This window comes from Lytechinus variegatus, chromosome 1 (assembly GCF_018143015.1).
Source record: "Lytechinus variegatus isolate NC3 chromosome 1, Lvar_3.0, whole genome shotgun sequence".
Taxonomy (NCBI): Eukaryota; Metazoa; Echinodermata; class Echinoidea; order Temnopleuroida; family Toxopneustidae; genus Lytechinus; species Lytechinus variegatus.
In genome coordinates this window covers 81960063-81986129 of record NC_054740.1, presented here as the reverse complement: position 1 = coordinate 81986129, position 26067 = coordinate 81960063, and the positions used below count along the sequence as shown (strand labels likewise).

Below are 26067 nucleotides of genomic sequence, written 5' to 3'. Positions count from 1 at the left end.
GATTGCATAACAACGAATGAGTTAGAAGAAAGCTGCAAAATATTATGTAGTGTTGAAGTGTTTCTGAAACCTGTAATTCCAGTTCAAACTTTATCTTAAATGGTCTCCTGTTTTGTCATAGAAAATAAACACCATGAAAACATGGATATTGCAAAGCTTAATTCATTGAATTTTCTTCACCTAAAGATTTAATATCCAAAACAGGTTTTCCATTCTGAGTTCCTGGTGAATGGAAATTCACTGTCCCAACACTGCTCCTGTACATATGCAATCATCGTTAAAATCGCATGCTGAATACGTGACTGTCTTTGTGCTCTATAAGTCAGTAACCATTCATCTTTATTCTGCTCTTTCATTGAAGGAACATCTATTTCACTGATCAGGGGATAGATGCAAGACCGTCAAGATCAAAACGTCAGTCGACCCAGATTGTTGCCGATCCGTACCCTAAGATTGCCGTTGCTGATCTAGATGGATTGCGTGAGATGACACTCACCAAGGATAATGTAGAGAAACCAACAGCTATTGCTGTTAATCCAAGGAGAGGGTAAGTGATAATCGTGACACTGATGTTGCTGATGAGTGCCCTTCGTTTTCTATATTATACTCTTCCTTCTCCTAATTTTCTTCTTGCCTTTTTAATTCCAATACAATACAATAATCAACCTAATTGCACATCCAGTGTCCACTTTCTCCTTTTTTCACTTTAATAACTGTTCAAGATATGATAACTTGATAGCATTTCAACTTTTCTTATGCACTAACTACATGTTGAAAACAGAGACATGTCATTTCAGGAAGGTTTTTTATTGATATTGAAATGGTTTATTAAGTAAACTTCATCGAAGCTGAAGGCTGAATTGCGAAATTCTGTACAAGGTAAAATACAAAATATATACAATATCAATGATCATAACAAAATGACATGTGAAAAGTAATAAAATCTATTTAATATGTTGAAATTTAAAAAAGGAGTAGAGTAGAATACTTGCATACATATTGCAAAGAGGGTCAGACTTTCATACTTTATTGAATTGCCATTCTTCTTTTTCTTCCTTCTGCTTTTATCCTTGTCCATTTTCCTTCTGAGTTCAAGTGGTAAGCTATGCATTCATTAATATGGCCTATATGAATGCTTTTGACAACCTACTTGATGAACACTTCAATACGTCCTGAAGTTTTCTTGAATTCCATTTGAATAATAATACCATATGAATATTATTTAATGCTGTGAAATATTATTTGAATATACATGTCTTGAATACCATTTGAGTATTATTTGAATATACAACCAACTAAACAACATTCGGATATTATTTGAATATACTTAAATGGCATTTCAAATACCATTTGAATATCATTTAATCACCATTTTGATTTATATACAGGTATGTCTATTGGGCCGACCTCAGTTACACCGTTGGCAATGCATTTATAGCAATGGCCTACATGAATGGAGAGAATTCAGAGAAGGTCGTCCAAACAGGACTGGTCCAGCCGCGAGGACTGACCATTGACTTCAGCAATGATGACCGGGTCTTTTGGGTGGACTACAAGCTGAACGTTCTGCAAGGGATGCTCTTTGATGGCTCGAACAGGAAGACTCTTGTTAGCGGAGGTAAAAAATAAAATAAATCATGTAATCAATTCTAACATTACTTCTTAAGTATTAGAATCTAAGCCCTGTTGCATATTTTTCAAAATGTTCGTTTTATTTTTGCAAAAGGAAAAGTAGCACATTTGTTGATGGTTTTCAATTGAAAGGAAGAAATTTCTTGTGAATTTTCATGTCTAGTGATATTTGTTATGCATCCAGTAATAATTTCGCATTGGTACATGTATAGTGTGTTAGCTGCGTGATCTTAGTGTTCCAATTCAAACTAAAAGTTATGCATCACAGTCATTGTAACATTCAATTGTAACTCTTGTACACGAGCACCATAGACATATGATTGGTATCGATCATATCACTGGGTTCTGCTTGGAGCTCTGTGTTTATAGTCAAATTTCCATGGTCTATTGAATGCCATGATTGCATCTTGCTGAGGGCCTTCAGCTTTTATAATGATTTTTTTTCAGTTATGGTATCACAGTTTATTTGCATTTGCACATGCCAATAATCTAGTCTTTGTGTCATGGTATGAATTTTTATAGAAATTAAAATTTAATTTGATTTTTAAGTCAATGATTAAATCATGTGGTAACAATATATCTTTCCATAATGTATGCGTTGATATCCTAAAGCTGGATGGAGCTACGTGTAGCTTGTATTTGCAAAGGGAGAGTACCCCATGAAGAAATTACCATTATATGGGGCCATACCAATGCGTAAGTAACAACACACACACGCAGTAGAACAAAAGTGTGGAACTTGGTTCGCACTTGACCTTTTGACCTTCCAGATTACCTTTAATGGTGTCAAAAGAGTGCATTGCACATTGATATTTCGATGTATATATGTTTGTAATGCCAATAATAATTACATTTTGTCCAGAGAGCTGTAATCTCCTCAGAGATGCCAACCCTCCTGTAAGGCTCCTGGAAAATAGCCCCAAGAGCATTACCTCTTGGGCACTCCACCCTTAAGTCGTGTTTGATGTACACATAATTTTATTTGCAAATCCTCCCTAATTCTAATTACCAAAAGTTGGCATCTCTGTGTAGTGTTATGTGTGTGAAGTTCCTAATGCTTCAGTAAAATCGGCATGTATAGACCTGTCTCATACTTTACTTGAAGTAGTTAATTCACTGGATGTTTGTGCATAGGATTCCCTTTTACCGTTTTCATTTAATGCTCTTGTTTTCTACCCCATGCAGATCAACTTGAAGACTCCAATGGTATTTTTAAGATTTGCTTATATTATTTGATAATTCATCAGATTTTAGTACTCTCACATTACTTGTATTCACACCACTTTTTTCTAATCAAAAGAGTTCTTGTTACCTAACAACCACACCACCATTGATTATGATGACTATTAGTGATTAAAGGACAAGTCCTTCCCAACAAAAACTTGATTTGAATAAAAAGAGAAAAATCCAACAAGCATAACATTGAAAATTTCATCAAAAGCGGATGTAAAATAAGAAAGTTATGACATTTTAAAGTTCGCTTCATTTCACAAAACAGTTATATGCACATTTCGGTCAGTATGCAAATGAGGGAACTGATGACATCACTCACTCACTATTTCTTTTGTATTTTATTATATGAAATATGAAATATTTTGATTTTCTCGTCATTGTCATGTGAAATGAAGTTTCATTCCTCCCTGAACACGTGAAATTCCATTATTTTAACATTTTGTGCTTCAGGCAAGGAGGTCCTAATCATCAAATTCGTAAAAATTGAAATATTGTATAATTCAAACAATAAAAAACAAAAGAAATAGTGAGTGAGTGACATCATCGACTCTCTCATTTGGATGTAACTGGCTCATTCATATAAATATTTTGTTAAAAATAAGCGAAACTTTGAAATGTCATAACTTTCTTATTTTACATCCGATTTTGATGAAATTTTCAGCATTGTGCTTGTCTGATTTTTCTCTATTGATTCAAATCAACATTTGTCTGAGGTGGACTTGACCTTTAAAGGGTCCATGCTGGTAAATGCCTCCATTCAAAACAGTGGTATTTATATTCACAGAAAGTCATTTGGCTTAAAGGGAAATTCTGTTGTGGGAAAGAATGGATACAAAAAATTGCCAGCTACAGGAAGAAAGGCCCAGTGCAAAGGTTTGCTTCACATTCCCAGATGCCCCATATTCTGATACACAGCAATTTAAAATGTTTGACTAGATATTCTGTGTAGTCTGATTCATGCATTTCTGTGAATCAGTGCATATGCCTCTGAACAGACTTCAGTCAATTCTTGTGGCTAAAGAGATTCTCAAATGTTAGCAGCACGCACTTTTTCTTTGATGCATTCTAATCATCATTTTCTAAGCACATTGAGTCAGTCTTTTCCATGAATTAATCTCATGACTTGAATTGTATCCGTAAGTGTTTAAAAATGATAATATGAATAACAAAACAATATGAGTGGCCTGCTTGTTTGATTTCATCCCTTATTGAGGTCATCATTTCCTACATTTCATAAGCATCAATGCAATGTATGATGTGGGTTTCCATAAGCATCAACTGCAGTGTAGGATGTGGGTTACAAAATATGGAACATCTTCTCCATATCCAAAGTCAATGCAGCCATCAGTTACCATTTTCAAAAAGAATTAAATGTGCCCTATACTAGCAAACTCAATGCTGTAACCCTGCCAGACAGCTGTCCTTATCCTTCCTTCCAGAGAAGTCTATTTTTCCAATTTTCTTTTCTCAGATTATCTTCCTTATTCATATAACCATAACATTCAGAAAAAAAGTCAATTGGCACCATATTATAAACAGAAGCATGTACAAATTCATTTACTTGTATCTGGTTTGGAGTGTATACAGCAGTATTAAAGCAGTTGTTTTAATCTCTTTTGTCTTTATTCAAAGCAAACATTTTTTTTGTCCAGATTTGACACAGTAACATTTCCCCTAATCATTGTGTTTAAAAAAAGTATCAAGAGTTGTTAATGGTAAAGCGCCAGCTGATGTCCATGCAGACACATATGCATTAATTATGTGTGCTGACAACTACATGTAAATATGAGAGGGACATGATTATATTGTACTGGGTTAATATTATGAAATAAACTGTTGGTGTGGTAAAGATGGAGGTGCAATAAAAATGGACCCCGGCCTTCTTCCTATTGCTCAACATTGGATTCAAATTTTCCACTACAAATCCCATCATATCCCCTCTCCTGGAAGCAGATCATAGTTTACACATGAGTGAAGGCATCTTATTTTAAGCCTGTTTCATGAAGCAAGCATTCATTGACTTTCACTGGCTAATTTGTTTTTAGCCAATCAGATGCAAGGATTTGCAGTAGCTTATAACAGTAGTCAGTGAAAGTCAATGAATGCTTGCTTCATGAAATGCTCCCCTGTGCTTATATTGTGGTGTCCATGGTTCAGCTTTGTAATATACCACTTCTCTGAAAAAAAAAACATATATAGCCCATCCAGGTGCTTGTATTTCCAACTTTCTAGTACTGCCCATGCCCAATTTCATACCATGTTGGGGAGAAAGAAAGTTCATGTGGGGCCATGGTTATGGAAATTAGTGACAGTAACTAGGTTGGATAACCAAACTGAGGATTTATCTTCTCAATTCTTCTGTTATCAATATCCCTGATTAATCTTGAAATCCTTTTTGAGTACCTTGAGCATCTATGTCCAGATGTACATACATATGGTACATGTACCTGCAAATCACATTATGATCATCTGGTTGAAACCTTCATTAGTGTTTGATTATGGCTATTCATAGATGGGGTACTTAAAATATTTCCTTTTTTAGAATTTGTATGGATAAGATCGAATCTGCAAAAATAATGCCTGTGTAGGAAGTTGAATTTAGTTTTGTTTCCTTGGTGCTTCAGAAATCTTGCATATACTTGTTTACATGCTCTTCTCGATTTCTGTCTCATTGAATATTCCACATTAAAGTCTTGAACTTCATAATTTTTTATCCACAACATGTTTTCAGTTTAAGGATCTTATTCAAAATATATGAAAAATACAATATGCATTTTGTTTCATTGCTCTATCATTTTTTAAAATAATTTATAATGTTATGAGAAATAATAGTACATAAAGAACAGTATGCACCATTCTTTTTTGATACATGTATGTGTTATGTAGAAAAGAATTAATACGAATAAGTGGCAGATTATTCTTTTCAGTTATGCACTTAAATCATGTTTATTGAAGCTGTTTTCTCCTTCCTATCTGCAATTCATAGCTTTCAATTTTGAAAGATTTTATGTTGAATTGAAAGTCCATTTTCTTTAATATTATTCCTCTTGCACATAAATTGCTTTATTACAAAGGATGGGATTCCCATTTTAATAGGAAGAATGTAAACAATTATTTTCTTTTTTTCCAAGCCTATGTCCGACTCTGACATACTTCAGTTTTTTCTGATATACATGTAATTTGATATTGTTCAATCTATTTTGCACAATCTGCTTGCTTTATGTTCGTACAATTTTGAGCTTTCATTGCTGTATCAGTTTATTACGTTAACATACTGTATATTACAACTATGAGTATTAACATGTGCCAGTGTGTTGTGTACAGTTTTTGAAATATGCCAAAAAATTCTGTATTCTTTTTATTTTTCTTCCATGAAAAAAAGCTCTTCTGGGGCTTTACTTACATGTAGAATGCTCTATATGCACTAAATACATACGAGTCAAAATGCACCTTTTCATTGGTTATCAAAAAGTTTTAACATTTGAAGAACCATCGAAAACAAATATCACTTTTAAGAGATTCAGTAGAAGATTTGTTGCGTGTACATTGTGTGTTTGTATGTGTGTCAGTTGATTTGCTGTGGAAATGATATTAACTATAAATCAATGACGAGCATAAATAATAATTCAGACGTGAATAGCATTCATTTTAATGGCCAGCTGTATTTGCTGATTAGGAAATCTTCTGAATTTTTAATTTTTTTATTTGTTTTAATATCCACCTCTCTCTCAGCGATGTTTAATCCATTCCATGTGGAGGTATTTGAAGATCAATTCTACTGGACAGCCAGTACCAGAGGAGAGGTCATCAAGGCCAATCGATTGAACCCTTCCAAGAATCTGACCGAAGTCCGCCTCTTGACCAATCCCGCTGGACTCAAGATATTCCAGGTCAATAGATATCCCCAAAACAGTGAGTACATTTTAAAAGGCCTTGTTACATTTTACTCTCTAACCATGCAGTCTGCCTGTAGTTAACAATTCTCATTACAATAGAGTCATGCTTGGGCACCAATGCGCTCATATCATTTTTCACATACTTTATAATTCTTACGGAATTATCATGGGGTGGGGGGAGGTGCCTCACAAAGATTTAAATGTGGCTTAAATTCGCACCTATATTCCCAGCTGCACCCGGTTTGAAACATATAACAGCAATGGTTGATTAGTGGTCAGGGAACGTTATTGCATAGCAATCAATGAGATTGCGTGCTCAGTGTCAAATGCGTGAAGTACTTAGAAGCATGATTTTAAGTCACAAATAAGAAACAGTGACACAGTATATGCTCCTGCGACAATTGCTTCAGACTTAATTTGTCTAAAATGTAGGTCTAGGGTTAGGGTTGCAATAGGGTTTTATGTTAGTTTTAGGATAGGGTACAGGTATGTTGTTAAACCCAGGGTTGAAGTATGGTCATTTGAATAGTGTGTGGCATTTAGAGCAGAGCAATTGTCGCCAGAGCAAATGTCATGAAACCAGTGGAACATCCCTGTGCAGGTGTGGATCCAGGGGGGGGGGCACGTACTATACGTATGTCACATGCTTATAGGAGACAGTTTCATTCTCAGTGTCTCGCATTGAGAAGTGAATGTTAATTTGCCGTGACCCAGCAAACAATGGAAGTTTAATAATGTAGATAGAGGCCAACTCATATGAACAGTGGTGTTAATGGTCTAGCTGTCCTGTGATGCAAATCCTGTACTAGTAATGTATGTCTCTCAAAACCCAGTTCAAAACATCCAATAGTTTTTATGCGTACTTTGGGTAGATTTTGTGGCTTGAAAACTATTACCTGTGGGGTTTTCTTTTCAAAGATTTTACATTTTGCTAAGGCATTGTCTCAATATGATCCCTTTGCATTCTGGTACCAGATTCTCCCTGTGCAAAGCCTATAGGAATTTCAAACAAGTGTTGTTCAAGGCTTAATTCTGATGCTGTCATTCATTTTCTTCATCTCTTTCTATCTTTACAGTTTACAATCCGTGTAGTGGTAAACGATGCAGAGATCTTTGTCTATTACAACCCGATCCTTCTGGTGAGGGTACTGTATCATCATGTGATGAAGGTGAGTACTGTATTATATCTTCAACTGATTGATTGCGTAACTAATCAACTGATCGACCATGCACAAATGAGTGATCTCTTTATGTACATATCTTATTATCACATGTTTGTAATGTACTGGAGACTCTTCATTTATCACCTCTCTATTGGAATGTTTGAAATTTAAGATAATGAATAAAATGAGAATGAACTGGACCTTTAATCCTCAAGCATATTTGACATTACTGTAGTAACTTGTTACAGAGGACTTGACAAGTCATTGAAATTACTGTTACTTAAGTTATTTGTATGATCAGTTCATTAAAAAAAAACACCCCAGTATAGAATTTTTGAACTTCAACCATGAAATAATAATGATTTCATTTTGTGAAGCCAAATTTTAAGGTGCTCTGTACTGTATTACATAGATGAAATGTTTAAAAATTTGAATATGGAATCAACTTTTGATAGTATCAAGTTTCTTTCTCTCTGATATGCACGCACTACACCTATGTAATGCACATGAAATTTTAGTTGGCTGCCTTCTTTGTTTCATAGTTTTGTTAATACTCGTTTTCTTTCTTTTTTCTTCCTCTCTCATTTCTCTCTTCTTTCTCTTTCCCTCTCTATCTCCCTATATAACTTATTTTTGTTTTTCTCACGTTCCCTCTGTTTCTATCCATTGCTCATCCCTATGTGCCTTCCTGTTCTCTCTCTCTCTGTCTCCCTCTCACTATACAGGTTGTAATTGTAGAAATGGTGGCGTATGCTTAGCTGATGGCACTTGCAGGTAAGTACAAAGCTACATTCTTATCATAATCCTGGTTTCGGATATAAGTTATCAATTTTAAAATGTGATGTATTTCTCATGATTAAGCTTCCACAATCAGACTCAGACCCCGTTCTCATTAGCGTGTTCAAACTAGTTTACTGCGAACTAGTTTAGTGAATACTAGTGTAATATGTAATGAGAACAGCCAAAGCGGTCTTGGAAGCGATCTTCCAAACTGGTTCAGAAAACCACCTTGAAATGTAGTTTTCAAGATTGCTTTGCATCGTAAGTGAGGACACCACTGTTATTTGGGAAGCGATCTTCGCACATGATGTGTGGAGGAAACCTACGCTGTGGTTTCAAATCTTGCACGAAACTGAGAGCATTCCCATAGCAACAAGATCGCTTTCCGTGAAGTGGTTTTGAAAACCCCTTTCGGGTGAACAAATGTGAACGCTAGCGAAGCGATCTTCCAAACTGGTTTCCTGAACCGGTTTCCAGTAAACTAGTGTTTTAGGTTTGTAATGAGAATGGTGTCTAAGTATCTCAAGTCTGTTCCAGTTATTAGTTTAGGATTTAAAAATTGAAATAAGGCCTGGGTCCCATAATACAAAAGATGTAATCAATTGTACAATTGCATGTACATGTAGTTCTGCATGTCTACGGTAAAGTGTATGCAAAATATCACCACAATAATAATAATGATAATGAAAGGAACATCTCTTGCTCTACAGAATAGGCCATCATAAGATTGTGGCTTGCCCGCACACAATGTGTGCACTTTCTTCACTCCCTGGGGAGGTTCAGTTGTCAGTACTGATTGTGTCTCTTTATATTACTGAGTACTGATTATAAAGGGGAGTGTAAATTCGCCTCGACTCGGAGAGATACTTTGTACTACAAAGGAAGAAGCTTACTTGTCTGTATCGAAGAGGAAGTTGTTGGTTAACAAGGTTCTGTAAAGGGAGCCTATGACCAGCTATGTTAATGAATGTAGCCTGCTATTTCTCACTACGTGATTGACTAAGTACAAGACTCTGATTTCCTTTCCCAAATCTACATGTATGCATGTCTTCATTGTGTGCGTGTGTGCATTGAAAATTCACTTTGGCAGCCATCATTGAAATTGTGATAAATTATGTTCCTCAAGAGAGCTATTTGGCTGATGTAATAAAGTTATTGTGGTAACTGAAAGTCTTTACACAAGTGATTATTCATTACGTTTTAAAGGGGAAGTTCACCCTGACAAAAAGCTTATAGTAAAATGGCAGAAAAAAATGATAAAAGTATTAATCCTCAAACCTTCATCAATATTTAATATTTTTTTTCCTGCTATTTTTGCAACAAACTTTTCGCAAGGGTGAACTTCCCATTTGAGGGTGCTAAACAGTTTCGAAAAAAAATTCTGTGAGAATATGTTGATGTGATTCTATGATATTTAATAAACATATTAATCTCAGTTGTATGATCAATTGCAAAGCTTTATATTGTGTGGCCAAGATTTATTACTTGTCTGCATCTCTATCTTTTCATGCAGATGTCCAAATGGCCTTGGAGGCGAATTTTGCACGACTTCTGCACAACGTGAGTCGTCAATTTATGATATTTCAATTTTTGCACTTTTTTTGTATTCCAAGTTTATTTGACATCAAGTCACAGAATATCACTCATTCTGCATGGGAGTTGAATGTCATGCATGTACATGTATGTCGGGAGAGACGGGGGGGGGAGGTCACTTACATTGAGGAGTGGAGAGCATCTGCAAATCCCCTTTCTCATTTTCCTCATACGTTTTGTACACGGTTGCATGCTGATTTGCGATGGTTTATCCCCATGAGCAGAATCGAGCGTTTAAAAAAATCGCTAAAATATCCGGTCTTCCCCCCTTGTAGCGTCTTTGCCTAAACCAGGATATTCCACTTTCATACAAGGACTATGCACTGTATGCATTGTATTGCGGACTTGGGTTCAGGTTTGAGATGTAGGGTAAGGGATTCTACTTCAAAAAATTTGATTTTTTGTAGGGCTTTTTATTAAGTTGACATGCAGGATTTTTCCATTCATGGGTCTGTAAATACAGTTGGTCCTGTGGTTGGGATAAATTTATAGCCTTTTCCTGGTTTAGATTACCGCTTTATAAGGAGCTTTTAGATATTTTGCATTTTTGACCCTCTGTTTGCATTCCGCGCCAATCCCCCTCCCTGACAACCCTTTTCCGTGTTTTATTTCTCGCAAATGCTGTACACTCTTCAGTGGAATTGACCCCCCCCTTCCCTTGGGCTGTTTGTTTCATCTAGTAGTAACATGGACTGTCTGGAGGTTAATTCATCTAAAATTTCAAAAAATTAATTTTTAGAGAACAGTCTAAATATCAATGCACACCTTTAATTTTAAATTGAGACCTCTAATGAATGCATTCATGATGATCAGTGATCGTATAATGCAATGAGACTTAAAGATTTTTTTTTGCTTCTGGTTTTATAATTGGTTAGCAAGGAGTGAAATATGAATTGCAGTGTTTATGGTAAGATTAATACTCGTTCATTTTCTTGAAGCCATACCAAGTCATGTACAAAAGAAATTCCGTTTTCTGACCAAGATTTTTATTCTCTCTCTTTTATTGATCAGAGCAAAGCGAATTGCACCGAAACCTCCTAATCGGTTTACCAATAACCTTGTTTGTCATCATCATCGTCCTTATTATTCTCCTTCTACTCTATGTTCGCAAACGAAGGTGAGTATGAGCTTGGTCCTGTCTTACAAAACTTACCGGTAGTGATCAATTATAGAGATGATTAAAACCATCTTCAATCAATCACCTCGCTGTGTTATGTACCCTGATCTGTGAGATAATATTTTGGTGAAATTTCTTTCTAAATGGTATAAAGTAAGAAGATTATTATGTATATGTGACAGATGAATAATTCCTATGTTCCAAATTATGAATATAATTTCTTTGATTTCACCAGTTAATAGTCATGCCTGTATAATTGGATGCCTCTAGAATACATTGAAAAGCTGCAAAAACCATTGAATTTTAAAAATTTGAAAGTTGTCTCTTAAAAGGATATTGTGATTTGAACATTTATGAAACACCCACCTGCACCACCACCACTTGTTCTTTGCATAGTAGAGAATAATTAATCTCAAAAGTCTTATTTTTATGTGTTTCTTTTTCAGAGTAAAATCCAAGAGAGAAACTAGTGCAGAGGTTTCCTACAATAATGGCAATACCAATGTACACTTGGATCCCCAGAGATTCCCTGGTAATAATATACCAGCTGCATCAAATCCTGTTTACAACGAGGTAGGAATCATTTATTCATTCATCCATTCATTTATTCATTTTGTTTCCTTCAGTGATTTGTCCATCGATTCCATCGCCTTTATGATGTTCTTCCTTTGCTTTTCATTTGAAAAACATGCATTACTCCATTTAGTCATTCATTTGGTCCGTCCATCTCTTCATTAAAATGTTTGTATTGTATTCATTGATTGTCTGTGTATCAAATCCGTTTCTCCTATTTTAATTATTCCTTCCTTTCATTAGGTCATTTACTCATTCCGTTGAATGGTTATTTATCTAAATGTGTATTTATATTTTCATACATACTTATAGGTCTTAAAAAAGATCTGTAGCTGCAAAAGAAAAAATAGCTAAGTTTGCAAACTTGAAGAATACATGCAATCATGTCGATTGAATATGTGTAAGGCTTGAACTAATTATGTTCATGAGTAGGATTTTTTTATTGATCTTTCAGCTATCTCAATTGATATTCATTATTGGAGTTATTCAAATAATTTCAACATTGATTGCATTATTGTATGATTTCAGAACACATTCAACCCTGGACCCACTACCTATGATAACCCTGGCTTCATACCACCTGTGGGTGCCGCAGGAGGCCCGGCCCAGCCCGGACCAGAGAAGACCGGTCTACCAGGAGACGAGGATCTGGAAGCAGGAGCTCTACCGGAGAAAGACATGACCGACGCTGAGAAACTAGCCATGTATACCAGTCTCTATCCAAACCAACCCATGCAGAACTACTACCAGACAGTCGGGATGCCACCCCCAGCCGTGCCCCATGCCCACATGCCTGAACCTCCCCCAGCCTACAGGGCTGAGGCAGCGCATGGGGAGAGGGTCGACGATGTACAGCTTGATCCTCCAAACTCAGGGAATGATGAACGGGGTCTGGTAGATAATGAAGGTCAAGACTAACATTTCATTTCAGATTTACTCATATGCAAATGCAACAGGTTAGAAAAAAAAATAGTTTATAGCCACAATTGCAGATGTGTTATCTTGTTTCTAAATCTTGCAGAGCTGTAATATTATCTATGAATTGTTCTATAATAGCCTTAATCATCGTCCACACTATTATGGATAAAGCTAGTTATATAATTTGAGTGAGCAGGAATTTAATATTCCTACTATTGTGCAGCAATTTTTCACCAATTTGTTGTACTTTATAGGAGATATAATTTACAAGCATCCAATCTTATTTGAAAATAATTTGTTCTGTTTGGTCTGCACTCCATGTATACTTTGCTTTATAAAGACTGCAAGAATATGAGTCGAAGGTCTCATTTTAGTTTGTGTGAGCAAGAATTGCAAGTGGCTTTCTTTCATTTTCATTATGATTCAAAGCACATGTCACACCCAGTACTATTTTGTCAGTAGAAATATTATATATTCAAGAGGCCTATTTTAAATAACTGAGGTACTTTTATAGATATATTTGTGATAGATAGTGCCTTAATCACTCTGAACCTTGGCTTCTTGTATGTACTGTGAAAATCACTGTTCAGTACTGATTTTTTTCATAGTACTGGCATCAAGTTATAGCTAGAGAATGAATGAATCCATGTATTTTTTTTCCATTCACTGGAATTTCATATTTAATATAAGCATCCTGCTTTTCAAATTTCGAGGACGCTAGCAACACTTTTTTTTATGTTTTGTTTCGAATCTCTATCTTTCAAATTTTCAAATTTCCTCCAAGATCATTCCATTATTGAAGTGTTTCCATGGTTTCTGTATATTTTTGTTGTATACATGCTATCACATGCACATCCAGGTCAATTTTTCATAAATATCTTACACTTTGTACGTTGAATTGTTTGTTTTCATGAGCGACATGTATTGCTATTGGTAGAGCTCAGGCAAATTATATTTTGTGAATGTATTTTTCAATGGAAAGTTTAAGCCTGTATATTTTTTTATAATTGAAGTATATAGCAGGGTACTTTTTAAATACAACTTTTCTAGAAATTTGATTTCACTAAAGGAATTAGTGATAATTTAAGGCAATATTTCATGAGGCAGATTTGTGTGCCTCAGTATTTTTGGGTCCAAATAAAAATGTCTTTTTATATTCAATTGAGGATAATATTTGTATATTTGGTTATTTGATAATTTTGACAATTTTTAAATTCTAAATAAAATAGTCATATTACTCATGTATATGAATGATCATGTTGAATAGAATATGCTTTTATGATGAGTATATCAGCAGTCAAATGTCAATGCATAGAGGAATCAACTACTGCAAAAGTCTGCAATTGGAATGGCTTGCAAGTGCTTATTGCTTGCTGATATTACATGTATAATGTATGATTTCATTTGAAAACAAACCATTAGTCATTACTGATCCCCAATTTTGAAATTTTGGGTACAATTATTTTCGGTGATTATTAAAGTACTTTCAGTGTATCATACCAAAATCAGATACAGTGTATAGATGATCACATTTATAGATGTTAGGGGTTATCGTATCCTAAAGAATCAAAGATCCTGAAGTAAGAAACTGATTTGCTGTTCAACAAATCAATCTCTTTCAATAGCTTGAAAGTTTTTGTATAAGATATTTATCATCAGTTTGTCTTTCATTTTTTGATGCAATTATTCACCCATATAGATTGCACCTGTATTCAGACTACATTTATTAATTTATTCACTATGGACTGAGAAATCATGATTTTAAATTATTGACTCATTATTGTATTCATTATATATGGGCAACTCCATAAAATTAATGTGGGATATCCTATGTGTGAAACCTTTCTCCAGACCTACAAATGATCCTGGATATTGAGAACAAAATGGATTCTTACTATATTACGAGCTCTTAAAGGGCTTTTGAGTATTATCTACTCTCATGTGAAGTGATTTGGGGCAAAATCATCTCCATTTTTGTTAGGTCTGTTATGTATGACAGATAATAGGGCTCTTTTTGCTCTCATGTTGTTTTAACAAGTCAAAAAGGGGGAAAAAGTGGGAAATGAAGGTTGGTCATGCAAAAGGGTTTTTTTTGCCCATACATAGTACTTTCACTTATAAATGCAGCTTGTTTGATGCAATGTATTCTATTTGTATTCACCGTTTAAATAGTACTGATTCTTATTCTGATATTACAGTGTATAGATTTATTCCATATTTGTATTCCTGATGGTGACACAATTTCTACTTATATAATGATGTATTCAAGAATTGAATGAATTCCACACATTTGTGTGTGTGGGGGGGGGATGGCTATAGAGAGATGAAGCGCAAGGGGAATGGCAGGGGTGATGATTGGTTTACCGAATTTCCACACTCCTGATATAGTTTTCATTTCACATGGTATTCTTTTTTTCAGATGAACATGGGGTTCTTGTAATTTATAGGTTGCTTTTACCGGTAACCACCATGTACACTACACACTCCAGTAAGGTGGATTGTTAATTTCCAATTGTTAGCCAAAAGTGCCTGGTATTCCTTTTTTCTCCAGAAAAAAAAGCAAAAATGTACTATTGCCCTAGAATTAAATACCCTAAGTGAAATGCTAACAACATATTTACCAGCATTTCTTCGAATCGGTTACTTTGAAGCATACCATTTAAAGCTTTAGAAGTATGCACAAATATATTTCTACAATGTATCAATATCTAGTTTTAAGATAGATTAAAATTCCATGGTGATTTCACTATCATCCATACGACGAAGAGTCTGGTACATTGATAATGTATTATATTGATATATATATTGGAGGGCAGATGTGTATCTGCAATCAGTGAACAAAGGTATTTTTATGAATGAAAGTTATTATTATATTGTGTGTTGTTAAAAAACAAAAGACTTAATTTGTTATCCCGCTAATTAGCTGCTCATAATACCTGCTATTAAAAAAATGAAGGATGGCCATTACTGTAACTTCTGTTGAAGCCTTGCTTTTTGATTGGCTGTTGAGTGATGCAACCATGGTAGTCAAAGTATTAGTGATATGTATGTCTTGTGTAATTTGCATCTGGATGGGCTCAAGTAGATACTACTGTTAAACTGTTTTCTTTCACAAATGTTAAAGTCTTTCACCTATTTAAAGCAAGTGCAGCACAACATATAACAAATTTTTTTAGTTTTATATATCTGTATGAGTGTCTTTGCAAAGTGAGGACAATGAAATTGTTATGAATCTTTTAGATTCTATTTGTAACTGACTAATATGCAAATAATGTTTAAGGTTATAGGAATGGACTATTGGTGATGATTTTAACTAGCCTTTGTTTTCTGAGTGTTATGTAATGATATTGATAATCTTCTAAAACTTTTTACCATTGTACATGTAGATTTCAAGCTGAAAGTTGTAATACTATTGACTATCAAAAGTGTCTTTAAATACTAATCATAATTCTATCTACAAAATTGCTGGGTGTCTTAAACGTCTTTGACTGCAAATAAGCCTAATGTTTTGTGGTATTTTGTTTCTTTAAAGCATCTTGCCAGAAGTCAGAGCCACAATCCAATAAGCATCTTTTCATCACATTTCATCAAAGACAATTCATTAGGAAATGCAGAAAGGTTGCTGCAAAAGAAGCTTAGTGGGTTTATAGTGTTATTCCTTTAAAAATGTGGCTCAGATTTTGGTAAGGTGCCTTATAAGAAGTAAAATGAAAAGAAAATACAATTTGTTATGAAATATTCGATTTGACTTTGATTGTACATTTTTGTTTATTTTCTGTGAAGGAACTTGTACAAAGCTTGAGAAAGATATAATTGGTTTATCTTGGACTAGTATCCCTACTTACGAATACAACTATTTAGATATGATATTATGGCATTCTCTAATTATTTTTTCCATAGTTCTTTCAGGTTTGGAATGAGGAAGGGCTGAATGTATTGAAGATTGTAATGGTTGTTATTATCATTGTGTGTGTGTGTCTTTAAGAAATGGTGCAATTTTACTAATATTGGAGAGCAAGATCCCCCCCTTCTTCCCACCCCCTGCTTTTTAGAACCAAACTGAATTTTTTTGTCTCCTGGTGTAAAGTAGAAACAAAGGTTGAAAAGATGCGTGGCTGAAGTACAATTTCATGTGAACTGAAATGCCTAACTGAATACATGTATTCATAAACATTGAGTATTTTTAGAGATATGATTTGCATTTTCAAAAAGAAAGTGAATTGTCAACAAGCGAGCAATGTTAAGAATTCAAATAGGCTTCTTCATAATGAACGTACATGTATTTCCTGTGTAATTAGTATAGAATCTGATATTATGCTGTGAGATATATTTTCTTCTCGTTTTGGCTCCATGTACCTTATGAAGGCGGAAATGAAATGATAATGTTCGGAAACAAAATACATGTATTTTTGCAGATTTTGATTTCATTTTGATACTATCATGGAGCTATAAAACACAGAGTAATAGCTCCATGATACTATATTAGTTTGGTATTCTTACGAAGGAGCTCCCTGAATGCACAACATATTTCCTGTCCACAGATAACTACACTTTACTTGTAGTGTGAAATCAAATTTTAAATTTACATGTATCTTAATTATTGTGGGATTCATTACAATATGAACACTTTGCACTGTGTATAATTTTATTCATGAGTCCATTCAAAGTACTTGATATTCTGTATTCCTTCAATTGAGATTGAAAATGCTATTTTGAAAAATACTGTTATGAAGTCCTGTATTGATTCCTTTTTTCTTCAATATGTACACTACTGCTTGTAGATTTTATTTTCCTTTTGTAATAAAACAGCTCTAATTTTCTTGTATGAATCAGAAATAAAGAGATTTTATGAGGCATAATAGCATTGCATTCATGATTGTATTGATTTGTTATACTAGTATACTATTACTAGTGTGGGAGTAATCTTGGGTGGAAGCATGTTGGTGGAGTGCTAACTGCAACTCTTAATTGAGAGGGTCAGGTTTGATCCCACAGTGGCACAAGTTCTTTGGCAAGCCATCCTGGAAACGATTGGAGGTTTTGGTAAGCTTCAGCTTGAAACTGATCACTTTGGTTTCAGAAGAGGTAAAAGAATTGGAAGAGATATATTAACCATTCATCAATTAAAGTAAAATTGATTTTTTTGACAAAAAGCTACTGTTTTTCTTTTTAGATCCTGAGAAAAATATGACGTACATGTATGTCAGGTAATGGTTCACCCTGTCCCTGAGTGTGCCATGGCGTCCCACAGGAATGGCTTTGTATACCACTGATTTAGTAATGTATGAGGAAGAATCTGTTTTGGAATGACAACCTAAGCAATAGAACTACACCAAAGATCAATAACACTTCAACACTAGCCTGGTACCTATATCAATTGGTCCACACCATTGACAGCAGAAGCCAAAAAATTTAGGAGGGGGTCCACCTGAAATTTTGGGATGGACACAGGTAAAAAAAAAAAAGTTTTCAACCTAGATTTTAGGGGGGAATCACCAAAAATTTTTGACTGAATTTAGGGGGAACGCATGAAACAGAATTGACAAGCAAAACAAAAAAGTTATCAACCAAAATTTTTTGGGGGGAACATCTAATTTTTTGACAAGCAAAAAAAAATAAATAAATAAAAGGTTATCAAAAAAATTTAGGGGGCACACGTCCCCCCCCCACTTCCGCCACCTATGGTCCACACCAGATAGGTGTTGAAACAACACCAGTTAAGAATCAAACCGATATTGATTTAACACTATTGTTGCATAAATGCCAAATTTGTGTAAGCCTTACGCCAAAGTGGTGTTGTTACAACACCTTTCTGGTATGAACCGATATAGATACAAGGCTGGTGTTAAATTAGCACTGGAGTTTTTGCAGTGTAGCTCTGATCTACATTGTGCTGCAAGACCACATTCAATATTGGTTAGCACTTAACAGTGTCCAATACAAAGAGGTCAAAGCTCATTAATGCAGATGATATTGCAATTGGCTCTGATGTGGCTGAGGAGCAAAATGGAGCCTTGCCTATCTGGTTTAGTAGCTCATATGATATGAAGACGATTCTGACGAAAAGTAAAATAATGTAACTGACGTCAAAGCAAACTGCACTAGGCATATAGTACACAGTAGATCGCCAACAATTTTCTCTTTCCTTTTTTTTATATACTTTTTTCTACTTTCGTCCTTTTATCTTGGTTTTTCTTCTCCCAATTATTTAGAAATCATACGGACATCCCTGTGGCACCTCCCCTGCTATAAACAAAACGGCCCCTCTCCTGAAGAAAAAATAATCTTCATTTTTCTGTATCAAGTTTGATGACACGAATGTGCATTTAGTTTTCAATGAAAGTATTGCGGTGAAACAGGGCACATTAATAGTGATTAGGTTCATGAATGCAGAAACGTTTGAGGAAAGCGAAAATGTTGAATATGGAGAAGTGCCAGAGTTGCGATACATAAGAAAGGTTTGAAGTTTGCGTAAAAAACGCGACATCAATTCCTGTGACAAATGCCAGGTATACACGCACACTATCAAGGATAAGAAGGGTTCCATTGGGATAGAAATATCACTCAGGAAAGCAAAATAGGGGCATTTGCATTGGCGGCGGAAGCAAAAAAAAGATAGGGGGTGTTTACTTGAAATTTTGTGATGGACACATGTAAAAAAAATTGACAAGTAAAAAAAAAAAGTCATCAACCTAAATTTTAGGGGGGGGGGGACAAGAGACATTTAAAGGGGGTCCACCATAATTTTTTTTGGGGGACGCAGAAAACAAAATTGACAAGCAAAAAAAAAATGAAAATAAAGGTTATCAGCTAAAAATTTAAGGGAGGATTGTCCCCCACCTCAAATTTTTTGGGGGACCTGTGTCCCCCGTCCTCCCGCTTCCGCCGCCTATGGGTATTTGAATGGAAGAGTTCTAGGACGCTGATTATTTACTCAAACAAAATCAATTATCTTTACTCTCATTATCATTCGACCTCCCTTATTTTGTAGTTGTATACTCTGTAAACGAGTGGATAAGAGTGAACATATTTACTCTTTTATGAGTGAATTTAGGCAGAGTAAATTTAGAGTGAAATATCGAAAATGTCACTGAATACACTGAAGGCCAACAAGCATTCGTAAAACAATAAAATTTAATCATTTTCATTTCCTTGTATTAACTACTTCCCATATTAAGGCAAATAATATTACGTGTAGTTTTCAGCATCACGTGACCAAGCTTGTAAGGGTTTATGGGATTTAAAGTGTGGAGTCAACTGCGCTCTTACTCATTTATGTGTCACCCATAATGAGATTGTAGTGAGGACTGGATGGGGGTGGCGAACAAGCTGAAACAATTACCCTGTTCTCAACCCCTTTCTTAAATCAGTTAAGTGGAAACCAGTTTGTTGGCTAGTTACAAAAGAAGATGTGAATATGCTTTTAAGGTGACACAACATTTGCTCCAGTCTTAATATCTCAGAGGGCATAGGTTAGAGTTAGAATTTTAATAGAATTTTGGGGTCAGGATAATGTAAAGATAAGTATTAGGGTGTATTAGGTTTTGGAGGTTGGATTCTATGTTTGGTTTGAGTGCAAATTTTCCATCGGAGCAATTGTCGTCGGAGCAAATGCTCTCAGCTACTCAACGAAATTGGGGTTACAGTGTACATAAAAGTAGGCTTGCATGTATAAATTTGGAACGTAGACCCTATGTCTCGCGACCATGTTAAAAATTTGATTTTACTATTGAAAGTGTGAATGAGCGTAGAGATGATGGTATACTGCTCAATACTTTGACATATAGTTAAGCAACATACCTGCTATCATTGTAAGTTAATTGATAATTAAAAATGAGGCTTTAAATGGTAGCTTGTTATGTGGCTTAGTGATTTTCTTTTATAATTTAATCAATAATTTTCTCTAAATCGATATGTAATTGTAAGTAGATATACGTATGATTGAGATTTAAAATGTTTGTTTTTTAGTGAATGAATCGTTTGAAAAAAAGAGAACATAATAACCTGATCAAACGATTAATGCACAATCATAGGAGAACGGAGTTTGTCTGCGACCAAAACAGTTTCGACAGAACATAATGATGACAGCGACCAAGATAGATGAGTTTCAATGTTGCAGATAATAGCGTAACGAGTTTAAAGGCATGAATAATGAATTGTTCATGCCTTTTTTCGTGAATTGTAAGTCATATTTCATTTTTTTTTTTCAAAAATTATGTTTGCTTGTATGTTGTTTGTACATTTTCTTATGAAACCAAAACCCATAACGCAGAAAGGGAAAAGCTAGTGTTCCGGTATCGCTGCCGCTGAGAAACAGAACACACAAATGTTACGAAGGCCAAACTAGTTTCAAATATCATGTTTCTCCTTGATATATGACAGTTTAATAAGAGATCTAGTTCCTTATCATAATTTTGTTTATTTATTTCCCTGTTGACCGCAATCACAGCTAATAAATAAAACCTTGGTCCCTTGAACTTATGATACCTCCAGCCAGTGACAACACGTGTCTCTAATTTAAGGGTAAACAAACTTCATGCTTATGAAATCTCTTGCTTGAATTCTGAAGCAATTGCTCCAATTTTGAAATAAGATATTTATTCAAATTGAAGAAAATCTTTCAAGTATTTCAATCATCGAATTCAAATCCATGTTTTAATGAAAAATTATTGCCGCTGTATAAGAAAACGCCATTACCCAAATTTCATTGGATCAGCGATCTCTTAATAACAGCTTCAAAAAGGAAGATGAATTATGTCTACAATTTGTCAAAAATACTGTCATTTATTCATAAATTCACCTCCAAAATGTTTAAGACAAAAAAGCAAGTAGAAGCGAGTTAAAGATTGCATAAATTATCACCAACAAAATTTCTTGTACGAACTTCGTTCAGTATGGGACCTATTAATCAATAAATTGTTTGTTATAATGTCGTTTACGTTTCAGTGTGTATACTGAAAATTTAATTGATATCAAGAATTGCAAATATAGTTTTCAACTGATCACTTTCTAATGATTTAACAGATACAAAAGTGTACAATAAAGAAATCATGGGGGGGGGGATTGTCTGTAATTTGACTATCAGAAAAGCAAAACGACATACACAATCCAAAATGTCTCTCGGATTCACACGTGCCGAGGGGGGAAAATGTTTCCTATTTGACCGAAAGTTTTTAACCATAAAAATATTGCTGGCTCGAATTCAAACTAGAGGAATCCTAGCCAGGAAATTTTATTTGAAGTCTTCTGAAAATGGATAAAAAAAAATTATAAACTCCTTTTTTATTTGTTTGGTTATGAGCCAGATAAGTGGTCTGCGGCAGTGAGATCTGTGCCGTGTGGTTAAGGTTGAACTTTTCAAACTGAGTCATCTTAGGGTGAGTGGTCTTTAACTTACACCCCTCTTCGCCTTCTCTTTAATTATCAATATAAAGATCAATAGCAAAGTAGAGGTACATGACAAAACACATTTAAAAGCTCAGAACTTGACTGATCTGGGGCGCTGGGTATAGTTTGAATTGGATTGTTTTATCCCTTATAAATAGATCTGTTTCTGTTTATGATGACTCCCCTAGTAACTCGAAAAGGACAACTTTTGCTGGTAAATGCCAAGCTGGTATTTAACCAATTACCTGGGAAATATTTTCTTTAGTTCCAGGGCGTTTATATCAAAGTGGAGACAATGGCAGGGTGGGGATTCGAACTCACAACCTTGCGATTATGAGTCAAATGCTCTCACCACTAATATCACGATGATGGCTTAAATCCATTTCAAAAACTGTCTTGGTATCACACAGTCGATTCAATATCAAGCTGTCTACTATAGGTTGAATAAAGTGCCCAGATGTTTTATTTTATTTATCATTTCAACCAATCTATGTTGTTGTTTTTTATGATAGTGTTGTAATATTGATTTGTAACGGCAAATACGAATGAAAAAGCACAGTTGGCTATTATTTGCCAGTGCAGTAGTATGGGTAACAACGAGAAGTTGATAACTTTGAGAAAGTTATGTAATGAATTGTTATAAAACATGCCGGCTACATAAAATGGGATATGGCGACAAAATTCACTCGCAGACAATGCTATGTGCATGCGTTTCAACTTGCATGGTTATCATGTTAATAAAGTGAGGTTATGCTTCTTTATCGTGTAGGCCTACTTATATTAATTCTATCGTGAAAATGTCGTTCTTCCAGAACTGGTTATCTGTCTGCGCTACTAGTGACGAACTAATTTATGTGTAATTAGGGAAACTGATCTCCGTGATGTAATAAACGTCATTGGGAGATGATGTCAGTAGTAATTTGCTCTTTCCGTACCTATACATGACTGAATGCCTGAATATACCACGTTTAACGAACTTACAACAGTATGCTGAATGATAATAACAGAAAGTGACGTATATTATGAATGACATGCATGTGTGATAGCTTATCAACAGAATCAAGCCTGGTTTTTAAAGAAGTGATACCTTGAATTAATTTATGTATCTTTTCTGAAGAAAAGAATAATCATGCGCATACATTTGTGCAAATAATTTCGAGATAAACTAACTTGGTAAACACTCCTCTCTCATTGAATAAGTGCTGGGATCGAACCTCTGACTTTCATGTATCTAATTAAGCCCCTTGAACCACTCATCCACGTCACCTCCACTATTTAGCTTATACCCATGGATGTATAGGCCTTATTTCCATATTCTGTGATATTATATTATACCTGAATACATACATCAAACCATTGGATTGTATTCACATGTATGTGTAATCATATTAATTATGGAAATAATTTGCTTGAATACTGTATTTTTTTTACATTACATGATAAAGAGAAAGAATAATAAACTAAGTAAGGGGATGAGAGAAGGTGGGGTGTGAGAGGGAGAGGAATGCAGGAACAAGAGATAACCTTCGAGGAAAGAGATGGAGATAAAGGCATTTATTTAAATACATATACATTTTGAGGCAAAAAAGTACTTATAAGTGTGCGTGGGTGCAAGGTATAGGTAAAAAATTTACTTATACAAATGGAGATAATGTCAGCTCATTATATCTTGATATAATAACATACTTCGCTCGATTTTCATCCAGCTCCTTCATAAAATCAAATTTCATTTGAAATTATTAATTGTTAATATACATTATTATTTCAATTTTTAAAGAAGAAACTTGTGTAATTAGAATGATTAGAAAGAAAAACATTACAATTGAAATCTTGAAAATACGAAAGATGATGAAAATCAACGAACAAAGTTAATTAATTCACAAGGTATTCATGATGCGTTTTATCAGTTAGTTCTTATCGTTCTTTTAGTTAGCCCTTTTTAAGTTTTTCATAATTTGACGTTTCCTCATTGTTGGCTTACAAAAAAGTAATGTATACGCTTGAAAGCTTAAATGAAAAAAAATATTTAAATGCCTTTCTTTCTGAGTTAGCGATTGAAATCAACAAAATGAATTATCATTGTGATAATAACCATAACATGTAAAACTATTTGTAAATTTTGACAACTTGTTCATTAACGGTAGAGAGTACAATATTTTTATATGATTCATTACACTATATCATCCTGATATATACCTTTCCACTAATAATCTTCTCATTTATGTCTAAGTATTGTTGTTCGATTAATTGTAGACGTATTTTTCGTATTTTCGTTTGGTAAATAACATGTTTCTGATTGTATGACTGTGAATAAATGTGATTATGTAATATAAGGTTACAAAAGAATGAGCATTTACTCCCAGCCGGCAATACAAAAAGATAGTAAGCTTTCGGAAATCATTTTGACAACAGTGGATTATGGATATCAATATCTATAGGCATATCACAATTAATATGGCATTCGTAATCATGGATACACACATTCGATTTCTTACGGCCATCCACTCTGTTTAATCTTTCATAAAACACTCATTTGTTTTATTAATCAGCCAATCATTCGTCTATTAACATGTTAATATAACACGATGATCATGTTGAAACCTAATGTGAAGTTGGCCTTGTTATTTCTAGATCTATACATAGAATTCAACAGGTGGACTCTAATCGTTTACGAGGGTCACTTTTATAACGTACGATAGATTATTGACGCCACCATGTCAGATTAGATTTATTTTGATCTGTCAGTTTTTGCTTCGCCTGCATAGCAGAGCGAGAATATATAGACGTCGCTTTTCCAAAGGCGACGGCTACGGCAGCGGCGTCGACAACAGTTTATGAAATGTCATCATGATTTCAAAAGTGTATGGACCTATTTCATAAAACTTGGACATGAGGGTACTCAAGTATTACTTTTCATTGTGCATGAGTTTCAGGTCAGATGACCAAGGTCACTGGTCATTTGGGGTCAATGGACTTTGACCAGGTTCGGGGTATCATTGAAATGTCATCACAACTTACAAAGTATATGGACCGTCACCTATTTCATAAAACTTAGACATGAGATTAATCAACTATCACTTATTATTTTGCATGAGTTTCAGGTCAAATGGGTTAAGGTCAAAGTTAATTTGGGATCAAAGAATGTGTGTATTTGAGTTTTGTCAGACGTGTATCAATCAGATATGATTATTTACGTCTGGGACCGACCTTTAACGTCACCATCCGAAAGACGTGACCAGGGCTCGAACCTCTGCATCAATTTGTAACTTCCCCACAGCTTGGATTACAGGCGCACGCCACAACGCCCAGTTAATATAGTCAAAGAACTTTGACTATGTTTCGAGTATTTTTGGAAATGTTTATAACTTTTAAAGTTTATGGATCTTGTTCATTCAACTTGGACGTAAGGGTGATCGATTATCACTGAAAAGTCTTAGATCACATGATCAAGGTCAAAGTCACCCGAACGATATAATTATCCTGGTGCATATTAATGCCAGTCTTTCTTCAGTCGATGAAAGTATTCCTTTTTTAGATATGACTTCATATTCTCAATTAACACCAGGAAGTTTTTTTTCTGTTAAAAATGCATCTGATGAATCTGATCAGAAAGCAACTCTTAAATAAATTAGTCAGAAATGATTAGTTAATAGGGTCAGCTGGGTGCAACCGTTATTCTAGTCATATTTGACTATTTTCTAGTCGTATTTTTCTAACTAGAAAATATGTCAGAAATGTGACTAGCATGATATTCATTTGCACCCAGCTGACAACT

At 34.7% G+C, this 26067-nt stretch overlaps 1 protein-coding gene across 2 annotated transcripts in view; it reads left to right on the top strand.

Annotated features, from left to right (window-relative positions):
• Positions 1–15774, top strand: part of LOC121425046 (low-density lipoprotein receptor-related protein 2-like) — a 79354-nt gene extending 63580 nt beyond the window's left edge. Inside the window, exons 31-40 of one of the 2 annotated variants that reach the window (XM_041620996.1) lie at positions 362–547; positions 1389–1618; positions 2818–2838; positions 6598–6777; positions 7838–7930; positions 8650–8698; positions 10218–10264; positions 11309–11414; positions 11861–11987; positions 12516–15774. In XM_041620996.1, coding sequence (XP_041476930.1) covers positions 362–547; positions 1389–1618; positions 2818–2838; positions 6598–6777; positions 7838–7930; positions 8650–8698; positions 10218–10264; positions 11309–11414; positions 11861–11987; positions 12516–12905 — 1429 coding nt within the window. In that variant the 3' untranslated portion in view covers positions 12906–15774. The remainder of the gene's footprint in view (positions 1–361; positions 548–1388; positions 1619–2817; positions 2839–6597; positions 6778–7837; positions 7931–8649; positions 8699–10217; positions 10265–11308; positions 11415–11860; positions 11988–12515) is intronic. The other variant, XM_041621005.1, reaches the window with a different exon arrangement.
• Positions 15775–26067: the final 10293 nt, after the last annotated feature.